This window comes from Dendrobates tinctorius, unplaced genomic scaffold (genome assembly GCF_039654945.1).
Source record: "Dendrobates tinctorius isolate UK_male_01 unplaced genomic scaffold, ASM3965494v1 ptg000022l, whole genome shotgun sequence".
NCBI lineage: Eukaryota > Metazoa > Chordata > Amphibia > Anura > Dendrobatidae > Dendrobates > Dendrobates tinctorius.
This window is the reverse complement of record NW_027361690.1, coordinates 81,515,513-81,534,690: the sequence shown is the minus strand read 5'-3', so window position 1 is coordinate 81,534,690 and position 19,178 is coordinate 81,515,513. Positions and strand designations below refer to the sequence as shown.

Below are 19,178 nucleotides of genomic sequence, written 5' to 3'. Positions count from 1 at the left end.
TCCCATTGAAATATGCATTGCTCCTAGTGGAGTTTACATAGTTGTGGCTGAGCGGGGAGAAATAACAGAATGTGCATTTGGTGCATAGCATCTGATATGTAAAAGGTCCCAGTCACATTAGATGGAAGAAAGGCCAAACCCGCCACATTTGGTGGCATCAGCCAACCATCTAACGTGTGTGGGGCCTCCTGACTGTCCATCACCAGATGATGAGAGAAGGATCTGGCCTGCTGACCTTCAATGGCTGATGCTTTTGTTCTCAGGGATAGGAGTATGGCAGCAGCTCTCAGAGAGGACACAGGAGCGCTCGGTGGAACAGAGCGTTCCTTGTGTATGGAGGAGTCCATAAAGAAGCAGCGGACCAAGTGATCATTTGACACACAGCCATCTAATGTGTTTCGCCAGGTGAAGGTCCGCTTTAGTTTCCCTTGCCTATAAAAGTAGAGCAGCCTAGACTCTTCCCCTCCACACTTCATAATTCCCCTGCAATAGAAGAGGGAACCAAATAGAAAGGCAAAATCAATGCCTCATGCGCGATGACATGTAAGAGTCTTCTTTCTCCAGCTTAATAAAGTAGTTACCGTATACGCAATTTAAAATCCAAACCTCCACAAGCTCTAGTTGGAAGTAAATTAGCTTCAAAACTAAATAAAGTGCAGTGCAATCAAAAAATATCATTGTATCATAATATTAATGGTAAGTAAGAAGACATGATTCAAATACAGCAGAGTTACGACATGCATGTGCAAACAGACCTAGATGGATAGTCACTATGCGACAGCAAGGACCCCGACGCGCGTTTCGCGTATAGCTTCTTTAAATGAGGGATTTTAATCAGGTCTTCTTACTTCCCATCAATATTATGACACAATATGTTGGTTTTTGATTGCACTGCACATTATTTCCTTTTGAAGCATATTTACTACCAACTATTATGAAATATACATTTAATAAGTGTTTATTAGTCGATGACATTATTCACATTGATCTCTTTTCATGGACATAATAAGGATATCTTACTTATATATTGATATTGTTTTGCAGTAACACCTCTCTCATCAAATTTGCATCATCAGTGGTCATGACAACCTATATGTCACTATCTGGATAGTCCTAATGCAGGCAGTTATCTCTGTTCCCATCTCCATGTTCTATGTACTTTTTTATATGCTTTTTCTTTTAAATTATCATTAATATTGTAGTTTTTTATTTTTGGGCTCAGTACTTTTTTCTCTGCAGGTTTTCCTACTATTTTTGAAGTGCCCTATTACCCTTATAGCCTATTTCTTTGGAATTGTTGTTTTTTTTTTTTTGTTTTTTTTTTTTTTTAAGTGACACTAAGCTACCAGCACACAGCAAAAACCAAGGAAGGCTGCTTTGTGGTCTGCGCTGACACAGGAAGAGGAAAACGTCACCTTTACACCAGTAGCTGGACCACTGTGGCCCGTGACTGGCTGCAGTGGTCGAGTGACTTGAGCAGTGAGCCAGCGGATGTTTTTAAGGTAATGTGCTGCTCAAGTCACCACCTGTGTCAGCAGATCATGGTTGGTGCCGGTAGGCACATACCAGTTTATTTCTCTTTTAGCATCTCCCATAGGACATTTTTTCTTTTGCCAGGATAATCTTTTATTAAGAGGGAAATAGACGTCTGCGCTGAAGCTGCACTAACATTGCTCAAACTTCACAACGGATTGGTATCTTATCCAAGCAAAGCGTGAGAAGTGCGAGCTCTTCAGTCATAAATGTTGTAAGTGCTCTATTTCCAATCATTTCAGCATTTGCATCAACAGTGTTTGAAAATCTTCCCCTGGCAAAGTTACAGGGTCTCCTTTCATATCCTGGTTTTGGCCTTGACAACGGAGTGGTGAAATTTAACATATTAATAAAGAAGCAAGAGTGCAAAACAAAGTATGGAAAAAAAGACAAATCGCTGGCAAACACAGAATCACATTTTCAGCAACAGGTTGACAGATTGCAAGAAAGCCCATCTGTTTATGGAAATAATTGTATTCCTGGATAGAGCTGACAAGTACACACCAAGGCACAGAAAACAGCCAGAATACATGGCACAAACAGAAGGCGTAGAATTCTCTAGGAGACTTGTGCTCAGATTTAAAAAGGTTTTTCTGGGACTTTAAAACTGATGGCCTTGCCTTACCAGATCCCAAATAGGCAGAGGGTTGGATCCTCTCCGATCAGCAGATTATCATGGTGGTGTCCGCTCCTCTATTCACTAGACACGCTGACTGTGGCTTGTATTATAGCCCCAATGACGACAGTGCGAGCTGTGTCCCCTCCATCATATACCAGGCAATGTCTGACTTGTATTATAGCTATACCATTGTCCGTTCATTTATATAGGACATACTTGGCCACTGAATCACTTTCACCCTGTTCTTCAGAAATTCAACAGATGTCGGTTTTGGACAATGTCATGTTGGAAAAGTGCATGTCTACGAAGGGCATGAAGTGATGGTAGCATCCTCTCTTTCAATACAGAGCAGTACATCTGTGGATTTGCCACACCCCCCGACACCGGAAGCTCTCATGCAGCCCCACATACAGACACTGCCACCACCAGGTTTCACTATAGGCACTAGGCATTATTCGAAAATAATTTTTCTCAATGAATGGTGATTACAGCATCCTTATGTTGGTTCGCGTGAGAGCTGCTGGTGTCGGGAACTACATTTCACTGATGGCATCATGGATTCACAAATCTACTGCTCGATATTGAAAGAGAAAATGCTACTTGGTAGACATGCAGTTTTCCAACAGGACAATAGATATTGCTATATGTAGCAAACCTGTTCATTCAATACCCAGAAGACTTGGTGCGGTCATTAAATATTACGGAAGTCAGACAAAATACTAGATGTGGGGTGTACTCATTTTGCATCAAATAATTAGAGAGAACTGAAGATTTTATAATGAAAGTTATATTATTGACCTGACCTTCAATGTTATGGGTTAAAAAAACATTCTATGAAAACACAAAACACAGTCTTGTCAAAATTTTGAAAATTGTTCCAGTGAGATATTGATTAAAATCTCAACTTTTTAAAGTGGGTTTACTATATACACACACACACACACACACACACACACACACACACACACACACACGTTAAATCAGCAGATTAAGCCAATTTTACATTTTGGGTGTAGATTTTCTAGGGACAAGTTCTCTGCACCTTGACTATTAGACAATGGTTTAAAGCCTGTGGTCTCTGGTAGGTCATAAATAGTAGAAACTGGATTGTTCCAATATCAAACCGTTCATATGACTCGTTTTCCATATTTTTCCAAAAACTGTATGCCCCATTGGATGATGTTGCATGGCTGTATTCTCCCATAGAAGTGAATGGAGGGTAATACATGACTTCTCTACTCCGGCAGACCACTATGGTGTGAATATACTGTTTGCCAGGAAATAAATAGAACTCTTGTACTCACAGAGATCTTATGATTGCGCATCATATTATCAAACTCCTCGTTAATTTTTTTGTACTTTTCCTCCGTGTGGGGTGTAAGGACATAAGAGCTGTCTGGGTCCGGGCTGTCGCACCCTCGGTGCTCCTTCTTGTTCAGTGCCTAGACAGTAAAGTCAATAAAAAGGATCAACACATACAAGGAAGGGAAGAAGGGCAAAACAATACTTACAGGGTCTCGCTTGAAAACAAAATCACTATCTTCATTTAGTTTGCTGAATGTCTCCTCCTCAAAGTATCTCTCAGCATCTGGGCTCTCACAACCATCTAAGCCTTTCTTTTTGAGAGTCTGAAACACAATTGGAAAATTCACTAACAAACTGCACTAACTGAATATTCAGACTGAGTCTAATGGAGTTCTGCCCTTCAAGATTAAAATGGGTCTATTACACCTCAATAATGACTACACTGGTTGTGAAGAAGGATTCACCAGACATGGGGATAGAAGGCATATACTACCTTGAGATGTGAGAGTCAGAAGTATTTATTACTGAACATACACAATATGTACACAGAAAGATACAAGCACAGAAGAAAAAAACCTATGCATGGGCAAAATGGCATAAATCACAACCTCAGCAGCCCTGGACCTTTCTACTGTGTGTGGAAGGCTGCACTCTCACCTGTAGGGTATGTTCACAAGGAGATTTTTCCAAATGTGTGTTCTGTGCCAAAACTGACCTGACAAACTTCTACAAAACACGTCTCATTGTTTCCAATATGAAACTTGCATTACTATACTACAGTGGCTCGTTTTTCCAATTATGTTTCCATAACTGCTTCAATAAGTGAAATGTCCACCCAAATAAGTGCACTGGATAGAGGTACGAAGATGAACCCCATTGAATGGTGCAAATACACATGTGGACCGGCAGCCAGTGAAACTGCAAATCCAGGCCAGAAACTCACAGTACTGCCAGAGATTTTTACTTGAGATTCCACAGAAAATTTAGCTTGAATTTTTCCATTATGTATTTACATGGCTACTAGACCCTTAGGCCACATTCACACGTTCAGTATTTGGTCAGTATTTTACTCTAGTATTTGTAAGCCAAAATCAGGAGTGGGACAATCAGAGGAAAAGTATAATAGAAACCCATCACCACTTCTGTATTTATCACCCACTCCTGGTTTTAGCCTACAAATACTGATGTACAATACTGACCAGCATTAACATATAAAGAAACCTACAATGAGCTGGATCTGCTCTCAGTAATCAAACTAGTAAGTGTTACCAAGTCCTAGAAGTACAAATTCTCCTTAAAAAAAACAAAAACCTGGAAACGAACTGGCAGGTAGTTGGTAACTACCGTACTTGCCTTTTGTGCCCGGTGCCAGCTCACAGTGGTCACCAACGGCTTCTGCCGGCGATTCAACTGCTCCATGTCAAGAGAGAAGCTCTTCTTCTGGGTTGCTCTGTGGATGGAGCAAGACCGCCAACCTCATGCTGACAGTCAGCTTCCCGCAGTCAGGTAACAAGCTGTAAATCAGCATGACGTCGTCGACAGTCATGTTCCGTCAACAGAGCAGAACGAAAAGGAAACTGCTGCTCTGTAGGACATGATGTCAGCCGGAACTGGCGAATCGCTGACCGAAACCGTCTACGACTGCTCTGAGGTGGCAGATATCGGCACAAAGCAAAACACGAACATAGGTAGCAACTACTTGCATGTTAATTCTTAAGTACAATGTAATAAAAAAAAAAAGCCCTGGATAACCCCTTTAAGGGTTCATTTAGATGAATATATTAAACGGACAAGCTCTGTCCGAGTAGAAAACATTATTCAACACGGCCCAGATGACAGAGTGTCCGTGTGAAAAACCATCACCGCATGTAGTATTCTCTTCCAAGTCCCGGATGACACTTGCCCATTCAAGTTTATAGGTGCATTAAAAAAAAAAAAAAAAAGGTGGATTTCACACGAATCTGTGCAGCAGCATCCATCTGATCAGTATCTGATTTTTACAGATATATTGCCATTATTAACCTCGGAAACTGTATTTGATCATGCACATTTGCGCATTATGAACTTTTGATGTTTAAAAGCAGATGTCTCACGAATGTCACATGGACGTATGAAAAAAACAAAACAGAGTGGAGATAAGCAGTGATGCGCATTTTCTATCTCTACAGGACTACTGTAATATACCAAGCAACCAACAAGCTTTTCCCAATCCTATGGATAGATAATATCTTCTATACTTGATACAATTTCTTTACTAAATGAGAATTGTGCAAAAATAGTACAAAAATAAAAAGGATACAATAAATATATCAATCGGACTTTATAACACCTTCTTGTAGTAGGTCTTAAAATGTTATCATATTTTTTGTATCATTAATATACAGTAAGTATAGCAAAACATTTCTAAAATCTAATTTATTGCAGTAGCATTCATAGTAATTAAATGTTATACAATACTTTATATTATATATACTATGATACACTCATTCCATGATATAATGTATAGTAGAGGTATACGTTGTACATTATATTACTTTGTATACTGTGCACTATGATTTAGGAATACAACTTATTGTCGTACTTTACGTAGTAACACAAGTTTAGCACAAGAATCCCCTGCTGCAGAGGTAGTATAAGATGTTTGCACGGTTAGGTCTGTACCACAGTCATGTACAGCCGCACGCTGGGCTAGACTAGGGAATTTCCATGTCTGCACTGACTCATGGGCCAGATAAAACCCTACAGTGGCCTCACCCAGAGCACATGGCATCAGTCATATGGCCTAATGTTTCACACTAATGTACCAACTTAGTGGTCCACACAAGACTCTGTTTATACACATGTGGTCAAAATTGTTGGTACCCCTCGCTTAATGACAGAAAAACCCACAATGGTCACAGAAATAACTTGAATCTGACAAAAGTAATAATAAATCAAAAGTCTATGAAAATGAACAAATGAAAGTCAGACATTGCTTTTCCACCATGCTTCCACAGAATTAAAATAAATAAAACTCATGAAATAGGCCTGGACAGAAATGATGGTACCCTTAACTTAATATGTTGTTGCACAATCTTTTGATGCAATCACTGCAATCAAACGATTCCTGTAACAGTCAATGAGACTTCTGTACCTCTCAACAGGTATTTTGGCCCACTCCTCAAGAGCAAACTGCTCCAGTTGTCTCGTGTTTGAAGGTTGCCTTTTCCAGACGGCATGTTTCAGCTCTTTCCAAAGATGCCAATAGGATTTAGGTCAGGTCTCATAGAAGAACACTTCAGAATAGTTCAATGTTTTCCTCTTAGCCATTCTTGGGTGTTTTTAGCTGTGTGTTTTAGGTCTTTGTCCTGTTGCAAGACCCATGACCTGCAACAGAGACCAAGCTTTCTGACACTGGGCAGCACATTTCTCTCTAGAATCCCTTGATAGTCTTGAGATTTCATTGTACCCTGCACAGATTCTAGACACCCTGTGCCAGATGCAGCAAAGCAGCCCCCAGAACATAACAGAGCCTCCTCCATGTTTCACAGTAAGGGCAGTGTTCTTTTCTTGATACGCTTCATTTTTCCATCTGTGAAAATAGAGCTGATGTGCCTTGTCAAAAAGTTCCATTTTTGTCTCATCTGTCCATAGGACATTTTCCCAGAAGCTTTGTGACTTGTCATCATGTAGTTTGGCAAATTCCAGTCTGGCTTTTTTATGATTTTTTTTTCCCCCAACAATGGTGTCCTTCTTGGTTGTCTCCCATGAAGTCCACTTTGGCTCATACAACGACGGATGGTGCGATCTGACACTGATGTTCCTTGAGCTTGAAGTTCACCTCTAATCTGTTTAGAAGTTTTTCTGAGCTCTTTTGTTACCATTCGTATTATCCGTCTCTTTGATTTGTCATCAATTTTCCTCCTGCAGCCACGTCCAGGGAGGTTGGCTACAGTCCCATGGAGCTTAAATTTCTGAATAATATGTACAACTGTAGTCATAGGAACATCAAGTTGCTTGGAGATGGTCTTATAACTTTTACCTTTAACATGTTTGTCTACAATTTTCTTTCCAGTCTCCTGAGACAACTCTTTCCTTCCCTTCCTCTGGTCCATGTTGAGTGTGATACACACCATGTCACCAAACAGCACAGTGATCTGTAGCCCACTATAAAGGCCCACTCACGGATTCCAAGATTGTAGACCACCTGTGATGCTGATTAGTGGACACACTGTGATTTAACATGTCCCTTTTGTCACTTTATTTTCAGTGTCTCACTTTCATTTGTTCATTTCATAGATTTTTGATTTATTACTTTTGTCAGAATCAAGTTATTTCGGTCACCATTGTGGGTTTTTCTGTCATTAAACGAGGGGTACCAACAATTTTGACCACGTGTGTACAAGGATATAACGTGCTCTATTGTGTAGGGGTGCAGATTATTATAGTGAAATCTGCATTGTGGTTTATCGCTCTGCCAGCATTCATCTAATTCTTCTTTGTAATAAAATGTACCATATGAGCCTGGAAATCTGCTGTGGATTTGCTTCAGAGAACAAAGCACTTTGCTTCACTCGCTTTACAAGGAGGTTAAGCATTTTTTTTTTTTTTACAGTAACACGGTGTAATTGGTTAATTTGTGGCAGATTGGTGGTGATCATTAGCTAAAATGCACTGCAAGTCCATCTCACATTACTTTGGCATGTGTTGTGCGTTTCGCAAACCTCGCTACATCAGCACATGAAGGAACAGGTGTAGCTTTCTCCAGCACCTGTCACTGCTCCGAGAGCGGCATGGCCAATCAGGTGGGTAAGAGCGCGGCCGCGGCCATACATGGAGCTGTTGTTTCAGTCTTTGAAGGTCGGATGTTGCTCTCCTCCAAAACCTTCCCAAGCTGTCAGTAATCTGTGGTCACTTTATCTGCTTGTTATTGTTAACCCCAACCATGCTGGAAAGCCTGCCTAATGCCAAGCACATTGTGAACGTCTTAGCAGCTCAGTCAGGCTACAATATGTCTCTCGCCAGCGCTCTCTGGTGTGACAGCCACGCTCATAATGACGACAAGTTGTTTCTTTTCATTTGCTCTTTTTAACTTTCCAAAATACAGTAAAAATATGTATATTCAGCACCTTGAACAAATGGTCTCTTCTTTCTTGAGTAGCACAACACCTGAGGACAGACTAGCGGCTGGCCTGAACGGTGCGCTGTCTTATGCTGCAAGCAGAAACCGCTGGGCTTCTGCAGCAGCAAAGGAGTGAAGGGGCACGGACACGGTCTGGATACAGCCAGCTGCAGCGCTTGCAAGCTCTAAAAGTAAAGAGCTTGGAAACACGTGCTCCTGTACTAGGAAACCATCCATCTCGGATAGACTGCAGCGGTGGCCAGGAACCCAGGCAACGAGCAGTGAAATATAAAAGTATCTGCACACATTCAGTATTAGGCAGCGCTTTAGACGCACATGTCCGCTGCAGCCAAAGCGCTGCCGGCTTTTGAACGCAAATGAATCCGCATGCGATCATTGAACCGTGCGGAATCACCATATCCTATAGATTGTATGGGTGACATTTATCTTGTGGAGTCTGAGCGTCTCTGCAATATAAATAGACATGCTGCGGTCTGGAAAGATGCGCCGCATGTGCGTCTCTGCAGGGAAGACGCGGGTGCTGGTGCATGCATAGTCCAGATGGGATTTCAAGAAATCCCATCCACTATGCTGTAACATTTGGCCACTGCAGGTTGGACGCTGCGGATGTATGACGCGCCCAACCCGCAGCGTTTACTGACCGTGGGAACATAAAAAATCTCATCCTGGGAACGTAGCCTTAAATCCCTCCATTCCTAAAGGGCCTGTTCACACTAAGAGATATAGCTAGCAATATCGCTATAACTTGTGACGTTATATCGATATTGCTAGCGACATCGCTGTGTCTGATACTTACCTACAACCCGCTCCCCCGCTGGTTATCGCTGATCGCACGAGAACAGGCTGGACTGTTTCTCGTCGTCAGCTTCCTGCGGCGCTTCCTGCTGTGACGACGAGCGACGCGTGGAGCCGGGCGGGAGGACGTCAGGATCGCTGTGTGTGACAGGTAAGTAGCGACCCCCGTCCCCAGCGATGTCGCTAGTGAGATCTGCCTGTGTGGCAGCTCACTAGCGACCACTTAGCGATGTACCAGCGATCCTGACCGCGTCATATCGCTGGTCGGCATTGCTGGTACATCGCTAAGTGTGACAGTACCTTAAGAACGAAGAGGTTTTTAAGGGTATGTGCACACGTTGTGGATATGCTGCGGACCCGCAGAGGATTTGCCCCTGCGGATCTGCTGCAGATCCGCAAGTGATTTACAGTACAATGTTATTCTTGGGGGGAGGAAACACTGTGCACATGCTGCAGGAAAATCCATGCAGAAACGCGTCGTTTTTTTTCCCGCAGCAAGTCAATTCTTTGTGCGGATTCCGCAGCGTTTTTACACCTATTCCATTATAGGAATCCACAGGAAATCCGCATAAAAAACGCGCGGATTTTGACCTGCGGATTCTGGCAAGAGATGCAGATTCCGCGCAGAAAATTCCGCACAGAAATCCGCAATGTGTGCACATACCCTAATAGGAGCTAAATTGTAGAATTGCTTGTTTTTAAAAGCACTTTACAGGCTTCATTACAGGAGATGGCCCCTTTTGTTAAATGGATACAATTGCATAGTGTAACTGTTTAGTGCCCCTCAATCAGGGCTTACAAGCATTTCCCCATGCATGTCAGTTTTCAGCTGCACTTACAACACTGCAGTAATGACAAGCCATAGCCGCCACAGAAACGGTCATGGAAAGTCCTAGATCTAATTTTTTTTTAACTTTGATTTGCATTTGAGAAAAGTTTTAAGTCTGCAAAAAAAAAAGAAATGCAAAAATTTTTAACTAAATCCAGTTATCACTACCCATTAAACAAATAAAAGACAGCTTTTGTTTTTTTTGTTTCCTAGCGGACTCTACACTTATTTTGCAAACATAGACATGTAGACTATTAGGCTATATTCCCACAATGAGTTTTTGATGAGTTTTGTACGTTGTGTATTTTGGAAAAAAAAAATGCTAGTAACCTAATTTACTTAATGGGTGCAGAAAATCTGCAACATCAAAAACTCACCAAATACTCGTCTTGGAATGGAGCCTAATGGGTACATGTTCTATTAGTGAAAAACACAAACATAAGAAACGTGAAAATCGGACGTCTGAATGGGGTCTTGGTATGTTCCCAAAGAGCGTAAACGCAGAGGATTTTCGTGGCGTATTACAGTAGCAGTGACGCATGTGAATTTAATAAACTTCCAGCTTTAATTTATGTTGTGGATATTACCATGGATTTGTTTACATCAGTATTTATGAGCGAAAACGGCACTTATTAGCAAAAGCAGAGCATATTTTCAATCTAAAAAAAAAAAAAAAAAAAAAAAATATTAGCAGGGGTATATCTACCAATAACGAGATGTGTATTTTGTAGCAGATTGGTACGGACCAGTTTAACTAAAACTTAACTTTTAATCAACCTTTAAAAACATAAATCAACAAAAAGTGCCATACAAAGTGCTCGTGCTGAAGTGATTAAAAAATTGTTCAATGCCGCCTGAAATCACCCATATAGGACAATGGGGCACTCGTTATATCATTTTATACCTTGTTTACAACAGCCTCTTAGTGTTGCATACGTATCGGGCCTCAGTCCCTAAATCCAGATATAATGAAGAATGGCCTATAGCCCCACATGTAAATTGTCCTTTTATGGTTAATGCTGTTTTCTAGGCTCTAATACAGTCCATATAGGACATTAATATAAACAAAAAGTGAGCCACTGTACATATATCAAACACCCTCAGAAAGGAAATGTAAGGGTCTCCTTTTTGTTTATATTAATGTCCTATACGGACTGTATTAGAGCCTAGAAAACAGCATTAACCATAAAAGGACAATTTATATGTGGGGCTATAGGCCATTCTTCATTATATCTGGATTTAGGGACTGAGGCCCGATACGTATGCAACACTAAGAGGCTGTTGGAAACAAGGTATAAAATGATATAACGAGTGCCCCATTGTCCTATATGGGTGATTTCAGGCGGCACTGAACAATTTTTTAATCACTTCAGCACGAGCACTTTGTATGGCACTTTTTGTTGATTTATGTTTTTAAAGGTTGATTAAAAGTTAAGTTTTAGTTAAACTGGTCCATATTTTCAATCTAGAAGGAAAATTTGCTGTAGAGCACCATACTGCAAAATGAAAGGGCAGAAGGTCTCATTTGAGCTCTGTCTCTTTAGTGGTGTTCAGCTAATCCTCAGAGACAGGGTGTTCGTGGTGGTGTACGGTCTCATGAAAAGTGTATGAGTGAGTACATCATGCTGCTTGTGTCTTCATATCAGCTATCTGTGGGGGTCTAAGCTTCAGGAACATCAACAAATCGAAACATAGTAGTATGACAAAATTTTTCTGAAACTAGCATTACATTCTGTGTTTGCCATATACATTAGGTCAAAGCTGGCCGAGCCTGCCAATTTACACAGGATCTGCTGACAAGCAAATTATAAAGCCACCTTCCCCCAGGGTTTCAACATGCCTCATCAGGTGCTGTTTTTCCATCTACCCTGGATGCAAAAAAAAAAAAAAAAAAAGCATAGAAGACTGTTCAAGCCCGTGCACATGACTGATTTTCTCAGAGGAGCACTATCCGTGGTTTTCACAGAAGCCACTCGTACCTATGATATTCTATGGGGCTGTGCACATGGCCAATTTCTTCCTCGAACCGAAGGCAATGCAAGTGCACGGGTCCATAAAAAAAAACAACAAAAAAAAAAAAACTGGACACCCACTGGGATGACATCCGAGTGTAGTCCGATTATCACTGACTAACAGAAGTGAGAAGGAGTAGAGCCTTCTCTGTATTTATTATTTCTCTCCATGTTCGAGAAAATTTATGTCAATCTGATCAAAGTAATTGGACCGTTTTTTATTCGGATGTGGAGAAAACTGTTGTGCGACCCTAACTTTTCAGTCCATTTAGGTAAAACAATAATTGGAGAACAAGAGTTCATAGGAACCGTCATTGCTGACAATTGGAAACGGACTGGCAATCACCTGAAGATCAAGTTAAAAATATTTGAGATCTTTTGTATGGGCTTGAAAGAAAAAAGGAAAAAACAAAACAAAAAAAACATAAAACCTCCAAAATATTATTGGCAACACATCATCCTATGTTAATATGGGTGGATCTGCTGTCACTATATAGGCGGTCAGCGGTGTTAGGACATTGCATCGAATTTCACTGCCAACATTAGAATTACAATGTCTATAATGCCCTCTAATGAAGGGCTCGTACTGGATAGTCTAGGCTAGGGAATTACCATTGGACATGTCATCCCGGTGACCATCAACTGCCCTGCCTGTCTCCAGCAGCTTTTCTTGCCCTAGAAATGAGCCTGTCGATCTCACTAGGCATGGTGATGAGCCAGGGCTCGTTTGTTGATAGCTTTAAAAAAAAAATCCTAAATTTCTATCCAATGTGTAAACCATCAGAGACAAATTTACCTATCAGGGACTCCGTGAGTTAAAAATGAAATCTGCTGTAGCAATACAAATATTATTGCACATGATGCTCACAGACTTATCTACACAGCACCACCACCACAAAAGAAACAAGAAATCAAACGACTACAAGGACAAGGAGCCGTGTGTGAGACGAGCCGGCCCCTGCTTCTCACAGATTATAACCGGCTCCCCCTCAGGACGGGGACATCACACAAAGGTCACAGCCACTCTGCAGCATTTCACAGTGAAAACATTCACATAGATAAGTTTATGGCCGCCTGAAGACACTGAAGATGGGGACAACTTTAGAGGACAATGCAGTAATTAAAGGGGAAGTCCAGGAGTATAAAATATCTGGGCCACAGGTGCCTAAGGGTATGTGCACACGTAGTTTTTAGGTTGTGCGGATTTTGTTGAAAAATCCACAGGACAAAAGTCCTGCAGCTTATCTGCGGATTAGTCTGCGGTTTTGCCCTGCGGTTTCACAACTCATAATGGATGAGGTGTGAAACCGCAGCGGAATCCGCACAAAGAATTGACATGCTGCGGATTGTAACCCGCAGCAGATCTGCGCAGAAAAAAACGCAGCATGTGCACAGCATTTTTCAGTTTACCATTGAAAACAATGGTACTGTACAACACACCTAAATCTGCTGTGGACCCGCAGGGCCAAAACCGCTGCGGATCCGCAGCAGAATCCGCACCGTGTGCACATGGTCCAACAGCGGGATGGACTGCGGCAAGGCTGACTGCCCCATTCTCAGGTCATGTACACACACAGCTAACATCTGTGTATAAATGTAGAACTACCAGGGAAGCTGACAAGGCAGCTGCTATAGGTTCAGCAGCAGAGCACTAGCCCTTTACAGTAACACTACTGTGTGCATCATCCCCATACAGTAACATCGCTGTGTTCATCACCCCCATACAGTAACACTGCTGCGTGCATTATCCCCATACGGTAACACCGCTATGTGCATCCTCTCCATACAGTAACACAGCATTATCCCCATACAGTAACACCGCTGTGTGTATTATCCCCTTACGGTAACACCGCTGTGTGCATTATCCCCATACAGTAACACTGCTGTGTGCATTATCCCCATACAATAACACCGCTGTGTGCATTATCCCCATACAGTAACACTGCTGTGTGCATTATCCCCATACAGTAACACTGCTGTGTGCATCATTCCCATACAGTAACACTGCTGTGTGCATCATCCCTTTACAGCAACACCGCTGTGTGCATCATCCCTTTACAGCAACACCGCTGTGTACATTATCCCCATACAGTAACACCGCTGTGTGCATTATCCCCATACAGTAACACTGCTGTGTGCATCATCCCTTTACAGCAACACCGCTGTGTACATTATCCCCATACGATTTAACATAATCCAACATAATAATGAACATAATACTTGCTATGTGCAAGAAAACATGGGGAATTTTGTAGAAAGGTGATCATGCTTACCCATTACACATGCCCCCCGATGAAGCCTAGCGCGAAACGTGCGCAGGGGTTTTGGGGCTGGACACTACGCACATGCACTTTTGTAATGGGTAAGCATGATCACCTTTCTACAAAATTCCCCATGTTTTCTTGCACATAGCACTTTATTAGAAAGTTTTTGTATGAACTCCCCATGCTGTGTGCTATGCACTTCACTTTGATAGTAATACTTGATGGTTAAATGGGAGACTCTTTAGCATGGGTACCTGTTTTCATGCATTCCTTTGGGGAGCTGTAATTTGATTTGCTGGTATCATTGCATTTACCATACATGTGCGGTGTATCCATCCCCTTTATCTTTGTAGTGTCATATCCGACATCTGATCATATGATTATATTTTGTAATGTACACTTTTTATGCACCTGTATCAATAAAGAGCGAATATTTTTTGACATTATAACCTATTTTATTGATTTCATGGCGTCATACTCCGTTTTCTATGTAGGTCTATATAATTATCCCCATACGGTAACACCGCTGTGTGCATCCTCTCCATACAGTAACACAGCTGTGTGCGCTATATCCATACAATAAACACAATAAACACCGCTATGTGCATTCTCCCCATACAGCAACACCGCTGTGTGCATTATCCCCATACAATAACACAGCTATGTGCATCCTCCCCATACAGTAACACTGTTGTGTATCCTCCCCATACAGTAACACTGCTGTGTGCATCCTCCCCATACAGTAACACCGCTGTGTTCATCACCCCCATACAGTAACACCGCTGTGTGCATTATCCCCATACAGTAACACTGCTGTGTGCATTATCCCCATACAATAACACCGCTGTGTGCATTATCCCCATACAGTAACACTGCTGTGTGCATTATCCCCATACAGTAACACTGCTGTGTGCATCATTCCCATACAGTAACACTGCTGTGTGCATCATCCCTTTACAGCAACACCGCTGTGTGCATCATCCCTTTACAGCAACACCGCTGTGTACATTATCCCCATACAGTAACACCGCTGTGTGCATTATCCCCATACAGTAACACTGCTGTGTGCATCATCCCTTTACAGCAACACCGCTGTGTACATTATCCCCATACGATTTAACATAATCCAACATAATAATGAACATAATACTTGCTATGTGCAAGAAAACATGGGGAATTTTGTAGAAAGGTGATCATGCTTACCCATTACACATGCCCCCCGATGAAGCCTAGCGCGAAACGTGCGCAGGGGTTTTGGGGCTGGACACTACGCACATGCACTTTTGTAATGGGTAAGCATGATCACCTTTCTACAAAATTCCCCATGTTTTCTTGCACATAGCACTTTATTGGAAAGTTTTTGTATGAACTCCCCATGCTGTGTGCTATGCACTTCACTTTGATAGTAATACTTGATGGTTAAATGGGAGACTCTTTAGCATGGGTACCTGTTTTCATGCATTCCTTTGGGGAGCTGTAATTTGATTTGCTGGTATCATTGCATTTACCATACATGTGCGGTGTATCCATCCCCTTTATCTTTGTAGTGTCATATCCGACATCTGATCATATGATTATATTTTGTAATGTACACTTTTTATGCACCTGTATCAATAAAGAGCGAATATTTTTTGACATTATAACCTATTTTATTGATTTCATGGCGTCATACTCCGTTTTCTATGTAGGTCTATATAATTATCCCCATACGGTAACACCGCTGTGTGCATCCTCTCCATACAGTAACACAGCTGTGTGCGCTATATCCATACAATAAACACAATAAACACCGCTATGTGCATTCTCCCCATACAGCAACACCGCTGTGTGCATTATCCCCATACAATAACACAGCTATGTGCATCCTCCCCATACAGTAACACTGTTGTGTATCCTCCCCATACAGTAACACTGCTGTGTGCATCCTCCCCATACAGTAACAACGCTGTGTGCATCACCCCCATACAGTAACACCGCTGTGTGCATTATCCCCATACGATAACACAGCTATATGCATCCTCCCCATACAGTAACACTATTGTGTATCCTCCCCATACAGTAACACTGCTGTGTGCATCCTCCCCATACAGTAACACCGCTGTGTTCACCACCCCCATACAGTAACACCATTGTGTGCGCATTATCCCTTTACAGCAACACCGCTGTGTGCATTATCTCTTTACAGCAACACGGCTGTGTACATTATCCCCGTATGGTAACACCGCTATGTGCATCCTCACCATACAGTAACACCGCTGTGTGCATTATCCCCTTAGGCCGGGATCACACTACCGTGTGTGATGCGAGAAACTCACACGAGTCTCTCGCATCAACACCCGGCACTGCCACCGGCACTCGGGACCGGAGCTGCGGCTGCATGTATTTCTATGCAGTCGCAGCTCCGGTCCCAAGTGCCGGTGGTAGCGCCGGGTGTTGATGCGAGAGACTCGTGATCCCGGCCTTACAGTAACACCGCTGTGTGCATTATCCCCTTAAGGGGACACCACTGTGCGCATTATCCCCGTACAGCAACACCGCTGTTCACATCATCCCCATACATCAACACCGCTGTGTGCATCATCCTCATACGGTGACACCACTGTGCGCATCATCCTCGTACGGAGATACCACTGTGCGCATTATCTCCGTACAGAGACACCGCTGTACACACTATCCCCGTACGGCGATACTGCTGTGCACATTATCCCCGTACGGCGACACTGCTGTGCACATTATCCCCTTACGGCGACGCTGCTGTGCACATTATCTCCTTACGGCGACACTGCTGTGCACATTATCCCCTTACGGCGACACTGCTGTGCACATTATCCCCTTACGGCGACACTGCTGTGCACATTATCCCCGTACGGTGACACTGCTGTGCACATTATCCCCGTACGGCGACACTGCTGTGCACATTATCCCCTTACGGCGACACTGCTGTGCACATTATCCCCTTACGGCGACACTGCTGTGCACATTATCCCCTTACGGCGACACTGCTGTGCACATTATCCCCTTACGGTGACACTGCTGTGCACATTATCCCCGTACGGCGACACTGCTGTGCACATTATCCCCTTACGGCGACACCGCTGTGCACATTATCCCCTTACGGCGACACTGCTGTGCACATTATCCCCTTGTGACAGCACTCTGTGCATCTCTGTACAGTCATCTCAAAATCTGCATTAATTCTGTACAGTAATTGCAGAGACCAAAAAATCCCACTACTGTACCATCACAGTGCTCATTGTCCCATTATTGTGACATCACTGAGGGCATCGTTCCTGTTTATAAGCCTGATCTACCCTACACAGGAGAAGAGAGACTGGTAAAGTGCTGGGCCCACTATTCTACTAGTTCTATAGGCTGTGTGCAATGGCTCTTCAATTAGCAGTGCAGGAAGCACACAGCTGCAGAGACACCAGTAAAGCAAGAATAGGCCTCAGGCTATGTGCACACGCTGCAGATTCACCTGCGTTTTTTTCCGCGCGGAACGGCAGGTAAAGTGACCTGCAGTTTTGCCCTGCGATTTCACACCTCATGTTAAAAGGTGTGAAACCGCCCAAACAATTGACATGCTGCGGAAAAAAAACCGCAGCAAAAACGCACCGCCAGCACAACGTTTTTGAAAACCCATAGGGTTTCATTGTACTGTACTTGGTCTGCGGAACTGCTGCGTTTCCGCAGGGCCAAAACCGCTGCGGTAACGCAGCAGAATCCGCACCGTGTGCACATAGCCTCAGTCCGCACTCGTCTGTAGACAAGGATGGCACTTCCATCATACATTTACTCATTTAGTAGCGTTACTTTCTGATGTTACGATATGGACCTCAATCAGACATCGAATTTTCAAGTACATGTTCCAGCTGTGCTTTTCATGGATACAACATGTGCCCATTATAGCATGTGGCTGTTCACATGTTTTGTCTAAAGAGATTTAAATAAACGTCAGATTTGTTCTGTTTCAACATCAATAAGATGCCATTCTATTTGAGCTCCTAAAAAGGAAACAAAAAGGGACAACACATGGCCGCCACCTATCACCTTTTTTTCTTTCTTCACAGTAACAAGCGTTCACATTTTTAAATGTTTAACATTAAAAAAAATTTAAAAATCCCACACTGATGAAATGGCGGAATCTGAGCTTATCATAGGGAAGGAGGGATGGCACATGGCTGCTAAGACCACCAAATTGGCTTAGTGATCACGCGTCAACAACTGGAAACAATAGATGGAGATTCTGTAGTGTCAGAATTGGAAAAATATTTTGTATTTTTTGTTTTGCTATAACATTTGACACTGCCCTCCCCAATATTCAGATATCAACTTGAAAGGGTTTTGCTATATAAGTGCACAGAGTACATGGCTATTTAGGTATACACCAGTAAATTTGTTTCTCACCGAGAAAACCCAGATGTGAAGTCTAATTAAAATGACCAAATTTACACTCTGCCAAGTGGCAAAGCATTTTGTATGTAACGTCTCATCAGATTTGCTAATCAGAGAAAGATCTATGAATTTATCATATCATTATACGTTATGGTTCATTTTCTTTTACATAGGACTGCACATTGCTCAATGCGTTTTCATGGGGCATGAAGAATGTTTCCAGGCTGCCCGGGCATAGTAACTAACTACGGTTAGTTATAACAAATTATAATGATTTTATATATATATATATCTCTCTGAGTAA

At 42.4% G+C, this 19,178-nt stretch overlaps 1 protein-coding gene across 10 annotated transcripts in view; it reads right to left on the bottom strand.

Annotated features, from left to right (window-relative positions):
• Nucleotides 1–19,178, bottom strand: part of MEF2A (myocyte enhancer factor 2A) — a 206,480-nt gene that overhangs the window by 40,545 nt on the left and 146,757 nt on the right. For 5 of the 10 annotated variants that reach the window (XM_073568783.1, XM_073568787.1, XM_073568784.1 and 2 more), the window contains exons 4-5: nucleotides 3,664–3,780; nucleotides 3,457–3,594 (exon numbers count right to left, since the gene is read on the bottom strand). The exons of 1 other annotated variant lie outside the window; for it this stretch is intronic. In XM_073568783.1, coding sequence (XP_073424884.1) covers nucleotides 3,457–3,594; nucleotides 3,664–3,780 — 255 coding nt within the window. The remainder of the gene's footprint in view (nucleotides 1–3,456; nucleotides 3,595–3,663; nucleotides 3,781–19,178) is intronic. 4 more of the 10 variants (XM_073568789.1, XM_073568791.1, XM_073568788.1 and 1 more) reach the window with 2 other exon arrangements.